Source organism: Tinamus guttatus, unplaced genomic scaffold (assembly GCF_059628265.1).
Source record: "Tinamus guttatus ecotype Peru unplaced genomic scaffold, ASM5962826v1 Tinamus_guttatus_pri_ptg000472l, whole genome shotgun sequence".
Lineage (NCBI taxonomy): Eukaryota > Metazoa > Chordata > Aves > Tinamiformes > Tinamidae > Tinamus > Tinamus guttatus.
The window spans coordinates 1,179,494-1,202,239 of NW_028289006.1; the positions used below are offsets into that span (position 1 = coordinate 1,179,494).

At 45.9% G+C, this 22,746-nt stretch overlaps 2 protein-coding genes across 2 annotated transcripts; both read right to left on the reverse strand.

Annotated features, from left to right (window-relative positions):
* Nucleotides 1–1,224: 1,224 nt before the first annotated feature.
* On the reverse strand, nt 1,225–10,468 carry LOC148592983 (cytochrome P450 2D17-like). Its single transcript, XM_088532827.1, is given in 10 exon segments — nt 1,225–1,451; nt 1,956–2,097; nt 2,985–3,172; nt 4,269–4,410; nt 6,292–6,465; nt 6,586–6,746; nt 7,417–7,465; nt 7,467–7,570; nt 8,264–8,435; nt 10,215–10,468. Coding segments are annotated over 10 exon segments (1,524 nt in total). The 5' UTR covers nt 10,428–10,468; the 3' UTR covers nt 1,225–1,272.
* A 1,472-nt stretch (nt 10,469–11,940) lies between these two features.
* LOC148592984 (cytochrome P450 2D17-like) lies at nt 11,941–21,560 on the reverse strand. Its single transcript, XM_088532828.1, has 9 exons — nt 21,287–21,560; nt 19,332–19,503; nt 18,480–18,632; nt 17,649–17,809; nt 17,344–17,517; nt 14,968–15,109; nt 13,697–13,884; nt 12,672–12,813; nt 11,941–12,167 (listed from the first exon to the last, which is right to left on the reverse strand). The coding sequence occupies exons 1-9, from the start codon at nt 21,497–21,499 to the stop codon at nt 11,989–11,991; spliced, it is 1,524 nt and encodes a 507-aa protein (XP_088388954.1). The 5' UTR covers nt 21,500–21,560; the 3' UTR covers nt 11,941–11,988.
* Nucleotides 21,561–22,746: the final 1,186 nt, after the last annotated feature.

Genomic DNA, 22,746 nt, shown 5'->3' on the forward strand with positions numbered 1-22,746 from the left:
TTTTAACCATGTTTGTCCCAAGCCATTCTCTTAAGATCCCCACAGAGTTGAGCCAAGTTTTCCTTAGCTTAGGTTTTTTTTTTTTCCTCATCAACGAACTTTTTTTTTCTTTTTTTTTTTGACTGAAGCACCTGAAAATTGGATGTTTGAGGCCATTGACTAGGGAACTGCACATGTAGTAGCCAGGTTCTTGGCTTTAGGCAGAGGAAGAACCCTTCCTCCAAAGTGCTGCTGTTCAACATTCACCTGGGCAGATGGTCTTTCACTCCTTGAGCCTGTGTTTACACATAAAAATGACATTACCTGCTCTAGATAGACCCCGCCTGTGTTTACACACAAAAATGACAATCCTTGCTCTAGATAGACCCATGCTATTTATTCAATGGCATGATTGCTGATTTTATTTTTTTCTGGCTACATGACTTCCTGCTGGTAACTTCATAAACATTCAGTTCAGGGTCCCTGAACCAACCAAAGAACGCTAAAAGCACTAAAACTGTGTTCTGTCTGTAAGCAGCAAACTGTCAAATGATTATTAGAGGCAGATACACATCAGAACTATGAGAAAATCATAAGGATGGGGGGAGGAGAAAGATTTTTCAGATCACTTTTATTCTTTTGAATTATTTTTTCGATTAACAGCATAAATGTGGATTTCCTGCTGAAGTTACAATTATACCAAAAGTTACTAAAAAGTATTTGTGTTAATTCAGTAGCCGTCTTAGCTTCTACCATTAACTATTAAAAAGATGCATGCAAATGTGAGCAGATACTGGAGCACTGTGACGCTGCCTATGAACTCTTGTGCTACAGTCATTTCAATCACGGGGTTAAAATTTAGTCCCACAAATCTAAATATCAATAAGTCTGATCTCCTTAACACCTTGCAAGACATTTGAGCAGAAGTATTGCAGGAAAAATGAGAAAGCTACCTGTGAAGCCTACAGCAAAATTGGTTCAAACAGCCCTTTGCGAGTACCAAAGGTGCTGCCCAAGAGCTCACTTCACGTGACACTGGAAAAGCTTTCAAGAACAATCAGATAGGAGATAGTAAATCTAAAGAGTGGGATTTCTCTTTAAAAATGTTTGTAGAAAATGTGTTCTTATTTCACAAATTCCCCGCTTCTGTGGCTGCAAGGATATTGGTTTTTTATGGATGCTTTCCAGTGTGTAATCTTTCATTAGCTCTGCGCTGTGAGCTGTTTCTGCAGCCAATGACAAAGCCCAGCCCAACTGCAGCTCTCTCTCTGGGGTAAGGAGAGCAGCGCACACTTATCTTGGGAGAGCTCGAATTTGGTAGGGTTGTGGGAAGCATGTGAGGGAAAAGTAACGGTCCTCCCGTGGCTTGGGCTGATCCTCCGGGAGTACAAAGGTGAATTTCTGTAGGAGAGTGGTGAAGAAAATAAAGAGCTCCATCCTTGCCAGCTGTTCCCCCAGACAGATGCGACGACCTGCAAGAAAGGGAGTAGAAATGGTCTGTGCAAGAGGCCGTTAAACCACTCAAATCTTTGTGGGAGAAGCAACCCCTGTGTGGAGTGAACCAGAGGATCAGTGTATTTTGTTCCGGGCAGTGGGAAGGGGGAAGGTAAGTGCTGTGCAAACCCCATGCAAAGGGTGTGGATGGGTGTGTGCAGCCAGCCAGCTTGGGACAGACCCACTGGGTGTGCATTCGATTGTACAATAAGTTAGGTTGGAAGAGCCCTCCCCGCAGGTCATTTACCCTCTGCTCAAGGATGGGCCAGACTCAAAGTTAGATGTAGCTTCAAAACCTGTGAAAGCTGCACAGGTTTTGGTCAGAGAGCTTGGAAAGGTGGAGAACCGAGCCCCTCCAGCCTGTTACAAGGTTTTCCTGAGACGGTGCCTGGAAAAGGCTTCCCACTTTCCGGAGGTAGATCATCCCTCCTGGTCTGTACTCGGCTTCCTCTTGGGCAGCTAGATCCTCCCCTTACATTTACCTGCTGAGAAAGGCATGAAAGCGTCTCGCTTCACAAACTGCCCGTTCTCATCCAGGAAGTGCTCGGGGTAAAACTGGTGTGGCTTCTCCCAGACCGCCTCATCCTTCAGCACGGAAGACAAGTTGGTGACGATTGTCGTCCCCTGCGCTCCCGCACAAGAGGAAACAGTTTAGGTGAGAACAGCAGGATTATCGTGGCACAACAGGTTGGTGGTGGTCTCTCTCCCCTAACAGCAGCCATCATTAGGGACCTCAGAATGAGGCACACAACTCCTCTCCCACCCCTAATTTAAAATATAAATACAGCAGGGCACTTTCCCAGCCCCGTCCGGTGCCTGTCCAGTGTTCTGCAGCATTAGAACTCCTGTAGCGGCATCCTGACAAAGAACATGCAACGCAAAGGCCAAATCCATGATCACGTTGTGGAAATGGCCTCCACACTTCAGGTCCTCCTGGGTTGGCTTTATAGCAGGAGAGAAGCAGCCAACTGCTGGGCTTCAAAGCCCAAACATCAAATGGGCTGTGAAAAATTGCAAATCTTTCCTGTTTTGCATGTCAGTATTTTAAACTACAGGAGTTAATGCAAGGTGGGAAAAATTTACCAGGCTTTCATTGCTGCCAATGCTGCCTGGACAGAAGTGTATCGCTTACTGCCTGTCACAGTGGTAGTGGATTGAATGTGCCAGTGGCATCTGAATAACTTCAGAGGTTTAAACTGCTACCATGTGGGGAAAGTCTCCCTACGCTGTGTGCCTCTACAGAGCCCTCCAGGCTCCTTTCCCTTCCCCTTAGAACAGAGCAGTGCAAGTGATAGCTCACGTAGAGTAAAGCAAACCTTTGTGCTGAGCTGCAGCTACACTTGTTGCCTTCTCACAAAACTGGCAGAAACCTAGAGCACCGCTGTGGCCATCTCCCTGGTGGTGACACGACTCTCGTGACACAGTCATGTAGGCCCTGCCTTGGCCCAATAACCTGAGCCTGGCACCTGCACAGGGAAAGGCTGCTGCTTTGCCTGTGTGTCCACAGTCACCTTGGGAATGAAGTAGCCTTGAAACTCGATGTCCCGGTACGTCATATGAGGGAGTCCAAGAGGAACAACATCTCCATAACGTTGTACTTCGTGAATCACAGCATTGGTGTAGGGCATGTTCACTTGGTCCTCCATTCTGGGCGATCTCTCTCTGCCAATCACTTTATCAATCTCTGCTTGGACTTTTTCTGAGAAGACATTTTATGCTGAAGATGATGCAATGTCTTTCAAGATATTCAGCTTTTACCTTTGTCTACACTTTCTGGAGCAGGCATTCTCCCTCTTTAGTTAGGCAATTCCTTCCACAGCGAGGAGCTAAACTTGACTGGAGCCTTTGGATTTATTTTATATTTGAATATATTATAGCAATATTTGGCCGCATTTTTTTTTTTTAGAACATTTCAGCTGTACCAGTATGAACTGTTGGATCAGTTCCCTGGTGGAAGTGTCAGTGCTGCTGACAGATACTGGCATCACTTAGATCTAGCAGATAGAGACAAATGCTTTGTTCCTATCTGGACAAAGTATTGCGTCATCTAACTTGTGGGATACTCCCCTGATGCTCCAGATCTGCTTTTTAGTTGCTAACCTCTCATCTCATAGGCAGATTTGGTGATTTGGTTTGGTTTCATCTTGCTTTTTGTTTGTTTGTTTTCTTCCCTGTTTAAAGCAGGGTAACTAAGGAATCAAAACTCCCGTAGATGATAAACTCAGAAGGGCTGGTGCAAGCTGTAGGAAGCCTGGTAGCATGCACTATTGGGCGAGAGCAGAACAAGCAGTTACAGAGAAGAGCAGGAACCAAAGGGAAATGCACTGATATTTCAGTTCTGCACAGCAGTCTACAAAACTATTCGTTGTGCCCAGTCTTTAAGAAAGATGTTGTATTTAGACACCCTCCCTTAACTCCTACTCTTTGTGGCTCCAGGTGTACTTGGTCACGCAGCATTAGAGAATTAAAACAGATAAGTATCTCTTCCAAATACTGGAAGGAGGCTACTGTGGCCATGAGGGGTCCCTAAGTAGTCTTGGGACCTACTAAGGAGAGAGGAGAGCATGAACTTTCTTTTCCAACTCCACAGTCTTTTTACCCAAGGTTCCTTCTTTCCCCCTGCCACTAAGCCCTGCCAGAAGAGCTACATTTGGGGTACTATCTCTCTTGGTTTCTTCTAGACCAACAAACACCAAAGCTATTTCTTAGTGCAAAGATGGAGAGGTGTTCAGTCTGCTTAGAGAAAGACAGGGGTTGACAGGACAAGCCATACCTCTAACTGTGCTCTCACTTACTCTGTATTTCTGGGTGGAGAAGCAGGTACAGAAATGCCCATCGGAGGGTGGTGGAGGTGGTCTCAGAACCAGCTACAAACAAGTCAAATGAAACCAGACGAAGATTGTTATAGTTGAAACCATTCTCCTCGGCTGCCTTACCCTGAGTGAAGCAAAACAAAATAAACTGTGATTGGACCAAAGATACACACTGGGAGAAAAGAGCATCATTCTAGAGAGGTACCGATACATTTTTGCTGATCAAGTATGTATTCATTGGCCAAGTGGAGTTTGACAGAGGCAACTGTCTGTATATGACCACGGTACTTCAGTGACTCTGTCACCTCATGCATTTGAAGGTCATAATTTACCTCCCACACCCATGGGAGAAATGAACATTATGCCTGTTTTCAGGTCCAAACTGAACATCTTGTGCTCTCGATTCAGCGAGTTGGCTGTTGCCACTTCCCAGAGCAACCTCCTCCAGAGGAGGGGGAGCAGAACTATACAGCTTTGATCAGATCAGAAAACCCATGCAGAGCAGGCTGCATTCATGTGGCAAACGCAAAATTAACTGTATTTTGAGGGGGTTCTCTATAGCTATGAATTACCACTTGTCTCTGCTCTAGCTGTAGTATTTTCTTAGAACCGGGGGAAAAAAAAAAAAAAAGCAGGCAGGGTATCACTGCTGCCTATTAAGCCTTCAACACCAATTTCATTAAAACTGGTATCTCATCCAAATGCTAATTGATTTCAAATTTGTCAGTATATGAGATACGACCAGCTCCCTGCATGAGTTGTTCTGCTTTTCTTTTGTGATCCTTTTTATGCTTTTCTTTCCTAGGGACTAGCTTCTGTTAAATTATTCTGCATTTTTCAATGCTGTCTTAATATGTAGAGTAGTTTAAAAAGGTGTTTTAAGACTCAACAGTTATTCAAATAAGACATCTCTAGGAAGGGAGCTATGAGGCTGATCTGACCAAAGTTGGCCCCATACTAGGATTTTAATGACTGTCTCATCAGGAGATCTTAGTGAACAGAAGAGATATGTGACAAGAGGGAAGGCGTTCAGGCTCAAATCTCTTAGACAAAGACATTTCTGCCACCCTGGAATAGTCCATCTCAGTGCAGAGCAACATAGCTAAGGTGCACACGGGAGGTAGCTGACACCCCACAGCACTGCAGGATTTGTTCTGCAGGGAAGGGGTCTGTCCTGAGGACTCAGTTAGCAGAAGCAATCCTCAGACAGAATTTACTGTTATTGTTCATCTGGCACTTGAAATTTAGTGAATCCATTTACAGAAGCATGTGGTGGCTGGATGGGCTGATACTCATGCCTTACATTTTATACTGACCTTATGCCTAGCTGAATCAAAGGAGAGAGCCCTTTTAATACTGGTGGAGTTGAGATTTAGGCCTTCATCTCATCTGTAGAAGGGCAGTGGAATGAACTATTTATCAAGGGGTTCAAAGACAAACAGCTCTTAGCTGGTGCCATCTTTCCAAGCCATAGGCTGATTTAAAGGCAGGATGCTGGCCAGGCGGTGGTACCAAAAATCTAGTCTGTTGCTGCTGTTTTCTAAATGATTTTGAGCTGTCACATCATTAAGGCTCTGATGAACACAAAATTTTGCATGTCGACTTGTCAGCCAGAGCAGACTTGGAAATAGTAGTAAAATCTCACATGTTGTCTTTTAAATGCCTTATAAATGGTGTTTGACTCTTCTGTATACCAACATGAGATCAGTTAAAAGTTTAAAAACTTGTTGCTGACAGACTGTAAGGGAGGAGGGGAATCCTGAGCAATCGAGTTAAATCTGAGGTAGAAAATTGGCACTAACATTGTGTGATCTCTGAAGACAATAAAGGAAGGCACGTTGTGAAAAAGAAGTCAACATCATTTGAGATACAAAGTCAAATTAAGTAAATAGGTTATTAGTTGGCAAGAGGTATCTTGAGAGCTTCATGAGGAAAGTCAGCTTCCATCAAAAAGCTTAAAAAAGAGGAACTAACTTTGGACCCTGAGGTTCCATTTTTTCCCTACCTTATCCATTTCCTTTAAAAATGCATCAGTGAAATCTCGGGTATAAGCAGGGTTCCAGGTCTCCATATGCTTATGTACAAGAACGTCTAAGAAGTCCGCGAACTCCTTTTGCCCTCGAAAGGCTCTTTTGCTCACTCCAGGGATTCGCAACAGAACAGGTACCACGTTAAGAAGCTGGGATGCCAGAACCAGAAGGAGAGACAGGACACTAGTCAAAAAAAAAACAATGAAAACACAGTACTCTAAAGGAACAAAGGGTGGCTTTTTACAGACAAAATTACATTATTGGATTACCGTAGTCAGGAATCCAGCTTCTTCATTTAGGGAGTTTTCAAACAAACGTATCATCTCCTTGAATGTCTTGTCTCCGTAGTTGAAACGGTCTCCGTAGACAGTGGTGCAGATCACGTTGCAGACCGCATTGTTTACAAGAAAACGCAGATCAAAAGGGCGACCTAAAAATGAAAATGGAGACCAAGCAAAGAGGCTCAGCAGCATTAAGCTATTGATGGTAGCTGAACTGTCAGTGTAAGAGAATGCACAAATGATTTCTTCATGTGTGCATGAGGAAAAGCCCCCAAACTGTGCGAGTGCAAATGCACCACCCTGCGAAGAGACAATCTTCTCATATCCTGCTAGAATTTGGGTGATCATGATGTAAAGGAGAAACTCTCAAAGTAAAACTAAAGGTTGCGGCCTCGTGTTGTCTCACACCAGGTACCACATTGCTTTGTGCCTAAATGTCAAGTGCTGCACTGCAAAAAGTGGACGCTTCACTTCTCTCAAGTGTGAGAATACTGCTGCGTTGGTCTGAGCTTCATAAAGGTAATAGGTACTGAATTCTGGAAATAATGGTGTTTGACCTCTCCTGGGACTGCTGTTACCTTTATGACTGTTTACTTCCTGTCTCACACTGATTGCTGTTACATACAGTAGCCTCCCTAGCAATTGCTGCTGCTCACAGAGCAGCAATTATTACATATACTGACTTGAGACTGCTCGCATTTAGAAAGAGAACACTGCATGTGAATGGGAATAGCTGTATTCTTACTTTTCTTCCTGCATCGTTCTATTGCTTTTTTCTATTGTTTAGACCAATTTCCCCGTCCTTCTGATGTGACAAACCTTCTTCAGAACTGATTGCAGAGCACAGAAATCCTGCCTCCTCGATCACGTCGATTCTCCAGGGATTTCTTGCCCATCCCAAAATTCCTCAAGGTAGAAAGCGTGAATTTCCGTTGCTCCTTCCAGACATGCCCGTATCTTGCCAAAACAACCCCTGGAATGATGAGCAGGAAATGTGAGGAGCGTGGATGTGTACACCATGCAAAGTCCACTACAGAATAGCCAACACGAGTTTGTGTGGACGGATGGAAGGGTCTGATCTTGTGCAGCTCATTTGTACAGCAATTCAAGGCACTTGTTATTGCACTTTCTAACACATGTGCATGGTTCACAGAGATGGAGAGAAAAATGTGGGAGCAACGAGTGTTGCAAAGAAGAAAGGAAGGTCAAATAATTTCCCCAAACTCTTTGGAATTGCGTCCTCAGCTTGTGTGAACTGGAGTAGCAGTTTGTGCCAGTGCACAGAACCAGAAAGAGGGATCTGGGCAGGCTGATGGATGTTAGTCTCTTTGTGTTGGAGGAACATGATTGTTGTGCTGCTGCTGAAACGTACTTAGTGTGGCAGCGTAAGCACCAGCCTCTGGGCAGTGGGATCTACCAGCTCCAGTTCTGGCTAGTCAAGTCCTCACAGGACAGAGGAGCTGGTACAGGAAGCCACTCACTAGAACTGGGAGTAGAGAGGGGGAGATTTTTCATTTAGTCTGGTTTTGTTAGTACACCACCAGAGTGTACAGACAGAATGACCAAAGGGACAGGAGGTAGAGGCAGTGGACTAGCAAAATCTTCCATCCACACGACCCTCCCCATGCTAGCTCTAGCAGGGAACGTCCATTTCCAGAGGACTTGCCTTCAGATTTCCTTCCATAGCCCAAATGCTCATACATGGGGAAGTATGGCCTGTCCGCAAAGTCCTCCGAGTTGTTGACCAGGGCTTCCTTTACTGTTTTATACCCATTCAGCACTACCACGTTGGTCCAGCAGTTCTGGAGACAAAAGACGTTCCCAAACTTCTTCCGAAGCTGCCGAGACAAAGAAGCGCTCACTGAAAATAAGCTTTTTTGCTAGATGGCAAAACCAAAAAAAAAAAAATCCTAGAATCATCATATCCTTTCTTAAGGCCTTTAAAATTTAGTAACTGCAAGTGCTTTCGTTAGGAAACTTTCAGTTGACACTTGATGGGAAACTCTCTGAGGGCAGCAGCTCAGAGCAGTGCCAGACTCCAGCTGAAGCAGGAATCAACGCAGTGTCAGCTGAAAAAAGTTCAGAACATAGCGATCTTGGTGACACTATTGCCAAGCGCAAATACTTGGAATTTTGTCTGAAAACAGGAGGTCAGGCCCTCTTTTGAGATTTTTAAAGACTTCACACTCAACAGCATGTCATTCCCTAATACTTATATTTATTTTGGGCTGAAGGACTCTGCAAGATTTGAGACACTCAGTCTGTTGTGGTAGAAGGAAACATCGACAATCAAATAAGAAGTGATTTGTTTTATACATCTTTGCTTCCAAAGATCTGCCCAGAGGCCAGATCTCAAAAAGTCAGTAGGCAGAGGTACTTTCATGCTGGAGTTTTAGGGCAAGAAATATGTATAGCTAACAAAATAGGTAACTGGCATGCACCCAAACATGTTACATGATCTGTGACAGATGAAATGTTGACAGAAGGGGCAGGTAAGCAGAGAAGCCAGTCAGCTGCACTCTCAGGCTGAGGCTTGTCAGGAGCCAAGTTCCCTGCAGGCAGACAAGCCCTTCGGACTTCGGACCCTAGGATGATGCGTCAAAGCTTCACTGCTACTCACTACTACATCAAGTGCTCAGGAGTCTGTTGTTGGGAGCCTGCAGTGATAGGAATGCCCCCCACACTTTGCTGTCTCTGATTTCTTTTTATATATACACATATATAAAAGCCTTCATTTCCATACTTCAAGGAAATGACTGAAATGGAGTTGGAAAGGAAATTAGTACTTCCCTGTCACTAAAAGTACATCATAAAAAGCAATTTCTGGACAAGATTGCAGCTAGCCTGGCCCTGATTTGATATGATTTGAAATGGTAATACTTTTGGACTATATGTAAGCAAATAATACAAAGCTCTACTTAGTTTCTCCATTCAGCAGATTTTGGATGGCAGCTGAAGAGTGCTGACCTAAAAAGAGGCCTCTGGAGTTTGTAAACTGAAGCACTAAAACCAACAAAAACAAACACCGCATGTGTTTTAGCTGCTGCAAACTGTGCTGCTGCTCTTTTAATTTGAGAAGAGATCAATCCTGACTCTGAGGAGAAGCGCTGCAGAGATTTCTTGCATTGCTGCTGGGACAGATGGCAGAGGTGGATCCCCTGTCCCGAGACCGCAGGGGTGCTGAGGCAATCCACAGGGAACTGCCCTTCCTGCAGCCACCTCCCAAGCCCACAGCTCTTTGCTCCCTCACCCTTGTTTGATCACCTCTGTGTGCCCTTGCCCCTGCCCACCTGCTGATTCGAGAAAACATCCCGCACTGCAGGGGCAACGCAGGGTCTCTCACTGAGCCCCCCCAGCTGTTAGAAGACGGTAGCCGGCCAGTTTGCCCTGTGCTTATCTGTTTGCGTGTTCTGTCCTGGAGGTTGGAGAGGCCATTGCCCTTTGCTTTTGTGCAAAGGTGAGAGTTCCCACCTCTGATCCGATCATTCCAGGTCATCCCCATCCCAGTCCTGCCGTCATGAGAGGGGCTCCTCATTGCGGATCGTTCCCCAAGAGCCCCAGGCACACGCAGCCCTCGCAGGGTGCCAGCACCATTGCGGCTGGGCAGTGAAGCTCACCTGCTCGAAGGAGAGGTGCGGGTTGCGGAAATCAACGTGCAGCATGGTCCCAATGAAGGGCAGGGAGGTTGGGCCCGGCGGGTAGCGGCTCCACTTCTTCCGGCGCTTCATGAAATCAAGAAGCAAAATGAAGACTGCGACAAAGACTCCCAGGACGGAGATGCTGTTCCAGCAGGCCGCCAGCTGGGACCCCAGCCACAGAAGCAATGCCATTTCTCAGCCTGCCTGCTCCTTGCTCTGCCTTTTCTGACCCAGGACTGGTGCCTGCCTCTCTCTCTCTCTATCCTCTGCCTCCTTCACCTTTCTTTCACTCCTTTCCTGCACTAGCTGTCTTCTTTTCCCTGCTTTCTCTCTCTTGCCCACCCTGTTTTTCCTCTGCCTTTCTGCTCCCTCCTTCTTGTGTTTGCTGGCCTGTGAATATGGGATTCGGCTTAAAGCCCAGTCTCCTCCTCTTGCTCAGGTCATCCCTGGGGGAGTGGTGATGAGGATCCCTCCTCCTCCCCTTCTTCTTCCACCACTAAAGTCAGACCTTACAAATTGTTTTGCCTTTACTGTGGAAGCGGCTCCTGCAGCGGTGCCCTCCATGGGGCACCGCTGGGTGCGGTCCGGTTGTTTGAGACAAGAAGGGCCCCTCCACGCGGGCGGAGGGAGGGGCAGAGTCCTTACGGTTCCTCCTCCGCACCTCGGCCGCCGCGGTGGCTGCTGGGACGTTCCTCAACGGCCGCCTGGCGCCGCGGGCGCCATTGCGGGGCGGTCCGTCTCGGTGGCGGCGCTGGCGGCGTTCGCTCCGGGCAAGGCCTGGCGTTTTTTCTGCTCGAAAAAATACTGTCCTTTACTCTTCTTCAGCGCTAGACCCGTTGACCTATTGTTTGGTCCCTTTTATTTTAACCATTCTTGTCCCAAGCCATTCTCTTAGAATCTCCACTGAGTTGAGCCAAGTGAGTTTGATTTCCTCAGCTTAGATTTTTTTCTCATCAACGAACTCTTTTTTTTTTTTTTTTTTCCCTCTGGCTACATTTAGGTTTACTTCACCAAAATCTCTTAGAAAAAAAAGAATTCCCGCTGGTAAGTTCATGAACATTTAGTTCATGGTCACTGAACCAACCAAACAACGCTAAAAGGACTAAAACTGCATTCTGGCTGTAAGCAGAGAATTGTCAAGTGAATATTAGAGGCAGATAGACATGAGAACTATGAGACAATCACAAGGATGGGGGAGAGAAAGATTTTTCAGATCACTTTTATTCCTTTGGATTATTTTGTGGATTGCTGGAGTGTCATAGTGCTGCCTATGAACTCATTTGTGCTACAGTCATTTCAATCACGGGGTTAAAATTTAGTCCCCACAAATCTAAATATCAATAAGTCTGATCTCCTTAACACCTTGCAAGACATTTGAGCAGAAGTATTGCAGGAAGAATGAGAAAGCTACCTGTGAAGCCTACAGCAAAATTGGTTCAAACAGCCCTTTGCGAGTACCAAAGGTGCTGCCCAAGAGCTCACTTCACTTGACACTGGAAAAGGTTTAAAGAAAAATCAGATAGGAGATAGTAAATCTAAAGAGTGGGATTTCTCTTTAAAAATGTTTGTAGAAAATGTGTTGTTATTTCACAAATTCCCTGCCTCTGTGGCTGCAAGGATATTGATATTTTATGGATGCTTTCCAGTGTGTAATCTTTCATTAGCTCTGCACTCAGTGAGCTGTTTCTGCAGCCAGTGACAAAGCCCAGCCCAACTGCAGCTCTCTCTCTGGGGTAAGGAGAGCAGCGCACACTTATCTTGGGAGAGCTCGAATTTGGTAGGGTTGTGGGAAGCATGTGAGGGAAAAGTAACGGTCCTCCCGTGGCTTGGGCTGATCCTCCGGGAGTACAAAGGTGAATTTCTGTAGGAGAGTGGTGAAGAAAATAAAGAGCTCCATCCTTGCCAGCTGTTCCCCCAGACAGATGCGACGACCTGCAAGAAAGGGAGTAGAAATGGTCTGTGCAAGAGGCCGTTAAACCACTCAAATCTTTGTGGGAGAAGCAACCCCTGTGTGGAGTGAACCAGAGGATCACTGTATTTTGTTCCGGGCAGCGGGAAGGGGGAAGGTAAGTGCTGTGCAAACCCCATGCAAAGGGTGTGGATGGGTGTGTGCAGCCAGCCAGCTTGGGACAGACCCACTGGGTGTGCATTCGATTGTACAATAAGTTAGGTTGGAAGAGCCCTCCCCGCAGGTCATTTACCCTCTGCTCAAGGATGGGCCAGACTCAAAGTTAGATGTAGCTTCAAAACCTGTGAAAGCTGCACAGGTTTTGGCCAGAGAGCTTGGAAAGGTGGAGAACCGAGCCCCTCCAGCCTGTTACAAGGTTTTCCTGAGATGGTGCCTGGAAAAGGCTTCCCACTTTCCGGAGGTAGATCATCCCTCCTGGTCTGTACTCGGCTTCCTCTTGGGCAGCTAGATCCTCCCCTTACATTTACCTGCTGAGAAAGGCATGAAAGCGTCTCGCTTCACAAACTGCCCGTTCTCATCCAGGAAGTGCTCGGGGTAAAACTGGTGTGGCTTCTCCCAGACCGCCTCATCCTTCAGCACGGAAGACAAGTTGGTGATGATTGTCGTCCCCTGCGCTCCCGCACAAGAGGAAACAGTTTAGGTGAGAACAGCAGGATTATCGTGGCACAACAGGTTGGTGCTGGTCTCTCTCCCCTAACAGCAGCCATCATTAGGGACCTCAGAATGAGGCACACAACTCCTCTCCCACCCCTAATTTAAAATATAAATACAGCAGGGCACTTTCCCAGCCCTGTCCGGTGCCTGTCCAGTGTTCTGCAGCATTAGAACTCCTGTAGCGGCATCCTGACAAAGAACATGCAACGCAAAGGCCAAATCCATGATCACGTTGTGGAAATGGCCTCCACACTTCAGGTCCTCCTGGGTTGGCTTTATAGCAGGAGAGAAGCAGCCAACTGCTGGGCTTCAAAGCCCAAACATCAAATGGGCTGTGAAAAATGGCAAATCTTTCCTGTTTTGCATGTCAGTATTTTAAACTACAGGAGTTAATGCAAGGTGAGAAAAATTTACCAGGCTTTGCTGCCAATGCTACCTGGACTGAAGTGTATCGCTTACTGCCTGTCACAGTGGTAGTGGATTGAATGTGCCAGTGGCATCTGAATAACTCCAGAGGTTTTAACTGCTACCACGTGGGGAAAGTCTCCCTATGCTGTGTGCCTCCACAGAGCCCTCTAGGCTCCTTTCCCTTCCCCTTAGAACAGAGCAGTGCAAGTCACAGCTCACGTAGAGTAAAGCAAACCTTTGTGCTGAGCTGCAGCTACACTTGTTGGCTTCTCACAAAACTGGCAGAAACCTAGAGCACCGCTGTGGCCATCTCCCTGGTGGTGACACGGCTCTCATGACAGAGTCATGTAGGCCCTGCCTTGGCCCAATAAGCTGAGCCTGGCACCTGCACAGGGAAAGGCTGCTGCTTTGCCTGTGTGTCCACAGTCACCTTGGGAATGAAGTAGCCTTGAAATTCGATGTCCCGGTACGTCATATGAGGGAGTCCAACAGGAAGAACATCTCCATAACGTTGTACTTCATGGATCACAGCATTGGTGTAGGGCATGTTCACTTGGTCCTCCATTCTGGGCGATCTCTCTCTGCCAATCACTTTATCAATCTCTGCTTGGACTTTTTCTGAGAAGACATTTTACGCAGAAGATGATACAATGTCTTTCAAGATATTCAGCTTTTACCTTTGTCTACACTTTCTGGAGCAGGCATTCTCCCTCTTTAGTTAGGCAATTCCTTCCACAGTGAGGAGCTAAACTTGACTGGAGCCTTTGGATTTATTTTATATTTGAATATATTATAGCAATATTTGGCCGCATTTTTTTGTTTTAGAACATTTCAGCTGTACCAGTATGAACTGTTGGATCAGTTCAACAGTGGAAGTGTCAGTGCTGCTGACAGATACTGGCATCACTTAGATCTAGCAGATAGAGACAAATGCTTTGTTCCTATCTGGACAAAGTATTGCGTCATCTAACTTGTGGGATACTCCCCTGATGCTCCAGATCTGCTTTTTAGTTGCTAACCTCTCATCTCATAGGCAGATTTGGTGATTTGGTTTGGTTTCATCTTGCTTTTTGTTTGTTTGTTTTCTTCCCTGTTTAAAGCAGGGTAACTAAGGAATCAAAACTCCCTTAGATGATAAACTCAGAAGGGCTGGTGCAAGCTGTAGGAAGCCTGGTAGCATGCACTATTGGGCGAGAGCAGAACAAGCAGTTACAGAGAAGATCAGGAACCAAAGAGAAATGCACTGATATTTCAGTTCTGCACAGCAGTCTATAAAACTATTATTTGTGCCCAGTCTTTAAGAAAGATGTTGTCCCTAGACACCCTCCCTTAACTCCTGCTCTTTATGGCTCCAGGTGTACTTGGTCACGCAGCATTAGAGAATTAAAACAGATTAGTAACTCTTCCAAATACTGGAAGGAGGCTACTGTGGCCATGAGGGGACCCTAAGTAGTCTTGGGACCTACTAAGGAGAGAGGAGAGCATGAACTTTCTTTTCCAACTCCATAGTCTTTTTATCCAAGGTTCCTTCTTTCTCACTGCCAGAAGAGCTACATTTGGGGTACTATCTCTCTTGGTTTATTCTAGACCAACAAACACCAAAGCTGTTTCTTAGTGCAAAGATGGAGAGGTGTTCAGTCTGCTTAGAGAAAGACAGGGCTTGACAGGACAAGCCATACCTCTAACTGTGCTCTCACTTACTCTGTATTTCTGGGTAGAGAAGCAGGTACAGAAATGCCCATCGGAGGGTGGTGGAGGTGGTCTCAGAACCAGCTCCAAACAAGTCAATTGAAACCAGACGAAGATTGTTATAGTTGAAACCATTCTCCTCGGCTGCCTTACCCTGAGTGAAGCAAAACAAAATAAACTGTGATTGGACCAAAGATACACACTGGGAGAAAAGAGCATCATTCTAGAGAGGTACCGATACATTTTTGCTGATCAAGTATGTATTCATTGGCCAAGTGGAGTTCGACAGAGGCAACTGTCTGTATATGACCACGGTACTTCAGTTACCCTGTCACCTCATGCATTTGAAGGTCATCATTTACCTCCCACACCCATGGGAGAAATGAACATTATGCCTGTTTTCAGGTCCAAACTGAACATCTTGTGCTCTCGATTCAGCGAGTTGGCTGTTGCCACTTCCCAGAACAACCTCCTCCAGAGGAGGGGGAGCAGAACTATTCAGCTTTGATCAGATCAGAAAACCCATGCAGAGGAGGCTGCATTCATGTGGCAAACGCAAAATTAACTGTATTTTGAGGGGCTTCTCTATAGCTATGAATTACTGCTTGTCTCTGCTCTAGCCCTAGTATTTTCTTAGAACTGGGGGGGAAGAAAAAAAAAAAAAAGCAGTCAGGGTATCACTGCTGCCAATTAAGCCTTCAACACCATTTTGATTAAAACTGGTATCTCATCCAAATGCTAATTGATTTCAAATTTGTCAGCATATGAGATAGGACCAGCTCCCTGCATGAGTTGTTCTGCTTTTCTTTTGTAATCCTTTTTATGCTTTTCTTTCCTAGGGACTAGCTTCTGTTAAATTATTCTGCATATTTTGATGCTGTCTTAATATGTAGAGCAGTTTAAAAAGGTATTTTAATACTCAACAGTTATTCAAATAAGACATTTCTAGGAAGGGAGCTATGAGGCTGATCTGACCAAAGTTGGCCCCATAGTAGGATTTAATGACTGGCTCAGCAGGAAGGGAACGGAAGGGAAGGGGTCTGTCCTGAGGACTCAGCTGGCAGAAGCAATCCTCAGACAGAATTTACTGTTATTGTTCATCTGGCACTTGAAATTTAGTGAATCCATTTACAGAAGCATGTGGTGGCTGGATGGGCTGATACTCATGCCTTACTCATGCCTAGGGACTAGCTTCTGTTAAATTATTCTGCATTTTTCGATGCTGTCTTAATATGTAGAGTAGTTTAAAAAGGTGTTTTAAGACTCAACAGTTATTCAAATAAGACATCTCTAGGAAGGGAGTTATGGGGCTGATCTGACCAAAGTTGGCCCCATACTAGGATTTTAATGACTGGCTCATCAGGAGATCTTAGTGAACAGAAGAGATATGTGACAAGAGGGAAGGCGTTCAGGCTCAAATCTCTTAGACAAAGACATTTCTGCCACCCTGGAATAGTCCATCTTAGTGCAGAGCAACATAGCTAAGGTGCACACGGGAGGTAGCTGACACCCCACAGCACTGCAGGATTTGTTCTGCAGGGAAGGGGTCTGTCCTGAGGACTCAGTTGCCAGAAGCAATCCTCAGACAGAATTTACTGTTATTGTTCATCTGGCACTTGAAATTTAGTGAATCCATTTACAGAAGCATGTGGTGGCTGGATGGGCTGATACTCATGCCTTACATTTTATACTGACCTTATGCCTAGCTGAATCAAAGGAGAGAGCCCTTTTAATACTGGTGGAGTTGAGATTTAGGCCTTCATCGCATCTGTAGAAGGGCAGTGGAATGAACTAACTATTTATCAAGGGGTTCAAAGGCAAACAGCTCTTAGCTGGTGCCATCTTTCCAAGCCATAGGCTGATTTAAAGGCAGGATGCTGGCCAGGCGGTGGTACCAAAAATCTAGTCTGTTGCTGCTGTTTTCTAAATGATTTTGAGCTGTCACATCATTAAGGCTCTGATGAACACAAAATTTTGCATGTCGACTTGTCAGCCAGAGCAGACTTGGAAATATTAGTAAAATCTCACTTGTTGTCTTTTAAATGCCTTATAAATGGTGTTTGACTCTTCTGTATTCCAACATGAGATCAGTTAAAAGTTTAAAAACTTGTTGCTGACAGACTGTAAGGGAGGAGGGGAATCCTGAGCAATCGAGTTAAATCTGAGGTAGAAAATGGGCACTAACATCGTGTGATCTCTGAAGACAATAAAGGAAGGCACGTTGTGAAAAAAAAGTCAACATCATTTGAGATACAAAGTCAAATTAAGTAAATAGGATATTAGTTGTCAAGAGGCGTCTTGAGAGCTTCATGAGGAAAGTCAGCTTCCATCAAGAAGCTTAAAAAAGAGGAACTAACTTTGGACCCTGAGGTTCCATTTTTTCCCTACCTTATCCATTTCCTTTAAAAATGCATCAGTGAAATCTCGGGTATAAGCAGGGTTCCAGGTCTCCATATGCTTATGTACAAGAACGTCTACGAAGTCCATTAACTCCTTTTGCCCTCGAAAGGCTCTTTTGTTCACTCCAGGGATTCGCAACAGAACAGGTACCACGTTAAGAAGCTGGGATGCCAGAACCAGAAGGAGAGACAGGACATTATGTGACACTAGTCAAAAGAAAAAGCAATGAAAACACAGTACTCTAAAGGAACAAAGGGTGGCTTTTTACAGACAAAATTGCATTATTGGGTTACCGTAGTCAGGAATCCAGCTTCTTCTTTTATGGAGTTTTCAAACAAACGTATCATCTCCTTGAATGTCTTGTCTCCATAGTTGAAACGGTCTCCGAAAACAGTGGTGCAGATCACGTTACAGACCGCATTGTTTACAAGAAAACGCAGATCAAAAGGGCGACCTAAAAATGAAAATGGAGACCAAGCAAAGAGGCTCAGCAGCATTAAGCTATTGATGGTAACTCAACTGTCAGCGTAAGAGAATGCACAAATGGCTTCTTGATGTGTGCATGAGGAAAAGCCCCCAAACTGTGTGAGTGCAAATGCACCACCCTGCGAAGAGACGATCTCCTCATCTCCTGCTAGAATTTGGGTGATCATGATGTAAAGGAGAAACTCTCAAAGTAAAACTAAAAGTTGCAGCCTCGTGCTGTCTCACACCAGGTACCACATTGCTTTGTGCCTAAATGTCAAGCGCTGCACTGCAAAAAGTGGACGCTTCACTTCTCTCAAGTGTGAGAATACCGCTGCGTTGGTCTGAGCTTCATAAAGGTAATAGGTAATGAATTCTGGAAATAATGGTGTTTGACCTCTCCTGGGACTGCTGTTACCTTTATGACTGCTTACTTTCTGTCTCACACTGATTGCTGTTACATACAGTAGCCTCCCTAGCAATTGCTGCTGCTCACAGAGCAGCAATTATTACGTATACTGACTTGAAACTGCTCGCATTTAGAAAGAGAACACTGCATGTGAATGGGAATAGCTGTATTCTTACTTTTCTTCCTGCATCGTTCTATTGCCTTTTTCTATTGTTTAGACCAATTTCCCCGTCCTTCTGATGTGACAAACCTTCTTCAGAACTGATTGCAGAGCACAGAAATCCTGCCTCCTCGATCACTCGATTCTCCAGGGATTTCTTGCCCATCCCAAAATTCCTCAAGGTAGAAAGCGTGAATTTCCTTATCTCCTTCCAGACATGCCCGTATCTTGCCAAAACAACCCCTGGAATGATGAGCAGGAAATGTGAGGAGCGTGGATGTGTACACCATGCAAAGTCCACCCAGAATAGCCAACACGAGTTTGTGTGGACGGATGGAAGGGTCTGATCTTGTGCAGCTGATTTGTACATCAATTCAAGGCACTTGTTATTGCACTTTCTAACACATGTACATGGTTCACAGAGATGGAGAGGAAAATGTGGGAGCAACAATGTTGCAAAGAAGAAAGGAAGGTCACATAATTTCCCCAAACTCTTTGGAATTGCATCCTCAGCTTGTGTGAACTGGAGTAGCAGTTTGTGTCAGTGCACAGAACCAGAAAGAGGGATCTGGGCAGGCTGATGGATGTTAGTCTCTTTGTCTTGGAGGAACCTGATTTTTGTGCTGCTGCTGAAATGTACCTAGTGTGGCAGTGTAAGCACCAGCCTCTGGGCAGTGGGATCTACCAGCTCCAGTTCTGGCTAGTCAAGTCCTCACAGCACAGAGGAGCTGGTACAGAAAGTCACTCACTAGAACTGGGAGTAGAGAGGGGGAGATTTTTCATTTAGTCTGGTTTTGTCACTACAGCAGCAGAGCAGCAGAGTGTACCAAGAGAATGACCAGAGGGACAGGAGATGGAGGCACTGAACTAGCAAAATCTTCCATCCACACGACCCTCCCCATGCTAGCTCTAGCAGGGAACGTCCATTTCCAGAGGACTTGCCTTGAGATTTCCTTCCATAGCCCAAGTGCTCATACATGGGCAAGTATGGCCTGTCCGCAAAGTCCTCTGAGTTGTTGACCAGGGCTTCCTTTACTGTTTTATACCCATTCAGCACTACCACGTTGGTCCAGCAGTTCTGGAGACAAAAGACGTTCCCAAACTTCTTCCGAAGCTGCCGAGACAAAGAAGCGCTCACTGAAAATAAGCTTTTTTGCTAGATGGTAAAACCAAAAAAAAGAGAAAATCCTAGAATCATCATATCCTTTCTTAAGGCCTTTAAAATTTAGTAACTGCAAGTGCTTTCGTTAGGAAACCTTCAGTTGACACTTGATGGGAAACTCTGAGGGCAGCAGCTCAGAGCAGTGCCAGACTCCAGCTGAAGCAGGAATCAACGCAGTGTCAGCTGAAAAAAGTTCAGAATACAGCGATCTTGGTGACACTATTGCCAAGCGCAAATACGTGGAATTTTGTCTGAAAACAGGAGGTCAGGCCCTCTTTTGAGATTTTTAAAGACTTCACACTCAACAGCATGTCATTCCCTAATCCTTATATTTATTTTGGGCTGAAGGACTCTGCAAGATTTGAGACACTCAGTCTGTTCTGGTAGAAGGAAACATCGACAATCAAGTAAGAAGTGATTTGTTTTATACATCTTTGCTTCCAAAGATCTGCCCAGAGGCCAGATCTCAAAAAGACAGTAGGCAGAGGTACTTTCATGCTGGAGTTTTAGGGCAAGAAATATGTATAGCTAACAAAATAGGTAACTGGCATGCACCCAAACATGTTACATGATCTGTGACAGATGAAATGTTGACAGAAGGGGCAGGTAAGCAGATAAGCCAGTCAGCTGCACTCTCAGGCTGAGGCTTGTCAGGAGCCAAGTTCCCTGCAGGCAGACAAGCCCTTCAGACTTCGGACCCTAGGATGATGGGTCAAAGCTTCACTGCTACTCACTACTACATCAAGTGCTCAGGAGTCTGTTGTTGGGAGCCTGCAGTGATAGGAATGCCCCCCACACTTTGCTGTCTCTGATTTCTTTTTATATGTACACATGTATAAAAGCCTTCATTTCCATACATCAAGGAAATGACTGAAATGGAGTTGGAAAGGAAATTAGTACTTCCCTGCCACTAAAAGTACATCATAAAAAGCAATTTCTGGTCAAGATTGCAGCTAGCCTGGCCCTGATTTGATATGATTTGAAATGGTTATTCTTTTGGACTATATGTAAGCAAATAATACAAATGCTCTACTTAGTTTCTCCATTCAGCAGATTTTGGATGGCAGCTGAAGAGTGCTGACCTAAAAAGAGGCCTCTGGAGTTTGTAAACTGAAGCACTAAAACCAACAAAAACAAACCAAACACCACGTGTTTTAGCTGCTGCAAACTGTGCAGCTGCTCTTTTAATTTGAGAAGAGATCAATCCTGACTCTGAGGAGGAGCGCTGCAGAGATTTCGTGCATTGCTGCCGGGACAGATGGCAGAGGTGGATCCCCTGTTCCGAGACCGCAGGGGTGCTGAGGCAATCCACAGGGAACTGCCCTTCCTGCAGCCACCTCCCAAGCCCACAGCTCTTTGCTCCCTCACCCTTGTTTGATCACCTCTGTGTGCCCTTGCCCCCGGCAACCTGCTGATTCGAGACAACATCCCGCACTGCAGGGGCAACGCAGGGTCTCTCACTGAGCCCCCCCAGCTGTTAGAAGACGGTAGCCGGCCAGTTTGCCCTGTGCTTATCTGTTTGCGTGTTCTGTCCTGGAGGTTGGAGAGGTCATTGCCCTTTGCTTTTGTGCAAAGGTGAGAGTTCCCACCTCTGATCCGATCATTCCAGGTCATCCCCATCCCAGTCCTGCCGTCATGAGAGGGGCTCCTCATTGCGGATCGTTCCCCAAGAGCCCCAGGCACACGCAGCCCTCGCAGGGTGCCAGCACCATTGCGGCTGGGCAGTGAAGCTCACCTGCTCAAAGGAGAGGTGCGGGTTGCGGAAATCAACGTGCAGCATGGTCCCAATGAAGGGCAGGGAGGTTGGGCCCGGCGGGTAGCGGCTCCACTTCTTCCTGCGCTTCATGAAATCAAGAAGCAAAGTGAAGACTGCGACAAAGACTCCCAGGACGGAGATGCTGTTCCAGCAGGCCGCCAGCTGGGACCCCAGCCACAGAAGCAATGCCATTTCTCAGCCTGCCTGCTCCTTGCTCTGCCTTTTCTGACCCAGGACTGTGCCTGCCTCTCTGTTTCTCCTCTGCCTCCTTCACCTTTCTTTCACTCCTTTCCTGCACTAGCTGTCTTCTTTTTCCTACTTTCTCTCTCTTGCCCACCCTTTTTTCCCTCTGCCTTTCTGCTCCCTCCTTCTTGTGTTTGCTGGCGTGTGACTATGGGATTCGGCTTAAAGCCCAGTCTCCTCCTCTTGCTTAGGTCAGCCCTGGGGGAGTGGTGATGAGGATCCCTCCTCCTCCTCTTCCAAAGTCAGATCTTATGAATTGTTTTGCCCTTGCTGTGGAAGTGGCTTCTGCAGCAGTGACCTCCGTGGGGCAGAACTGGGCGAAGTCCAGTTGTTTGTGTGCCCTGTCCCACAGCCAAGTTGGGGCCACCATTCAAACAAGCCATCCAGTTTTGTTACATTCTCAAGTGGTGAGTTTGAACGAGTTTTGCCTGAGTTGCCTCCAGAGATAATCCCAGATAATCCAAGCTTCTACACACAGGCTGTTTGATTTTCTGTGTGCAGGGCTGAAAGTTTGTGTCATTGGAGCTTGAGAAACCTCAGGCAGCGTTAAGCTTTGTCTTACAGTAAGTGTTAAAATCACAGCTACTGATTAAAACAGTGATCTAACACTTAAAAAATCATTTATGTTTTGGGGAATAATGATCTTTATGTAACTGCAAACGTCAGTCAGTGTGATGACCTTGATTTTTGTAGCATACAGCTCAGATGCAAGGGGGGGCAGTAACTGCATTGCAAGGAGCCTTACATTTCCAGCCTTTGGTGCAGCGCTAATGAAAACACAATTATGGAGGTAGTTTGAATATTTCATAAACCAGCACACCTGTGTACTACTGGCATCACAGCCATGCAAAATCACTAAAGCTTGCTATTATGACAGTTAGGTCTAGCTAACTTGATCTGTGGTCTCAGCATGATCAGAGAAAAATTCCTAATGGAGCAGTTGCTGCCGCAGTGATAGAGAGGTGGGAGTGTGAAGTGCCGTGCCTGGACAGGCACTGCGATGACCTCTGGTTTGTAGCCACAGCGTCCAAGTGCCCTTTCCCAGGGAGGCTACATGCTCGTGACGTGTGTGCAAAGGCTCCCTTGGTGGGCCCTGGGCATACACAACGGGCTAAACTCCTGCAGGTCCCTTGTGAAAGCAGCAAGACCACGGTTCATCTCAGGTATCTGTAAACAAACAGGCAGCATGAGAAATA

What these genes read in the sequence shown, in the direction of transcription:
- LOC148592984 (XM_088532828.1), bottom strand. Translation starts at nt 21,499, where the DNA reads ATGGCATTGCTTCTGTGGCTGGGGTCCCAGCTGGCGGCCTGCTGGAAC. An exon ending in CGCACCTCTCCTTTGAGCAG is followed by an intron (nt 19,504 to 21,286) that starts GTGAGCTTCACT and finishes TTGTCTCGGCAG; the next exon opens with CTTCGGAAGAAGTTTGGGAA. An exon ending in TGCAATCAGTTCTGAAGAAG is followed by an intron (nt 17,810 to 18,479) that starts GTTTGTCACATC and finishes TTTCATTTTTAG; the next exon opens with GTCGCCCTTTTGATCTGCGT.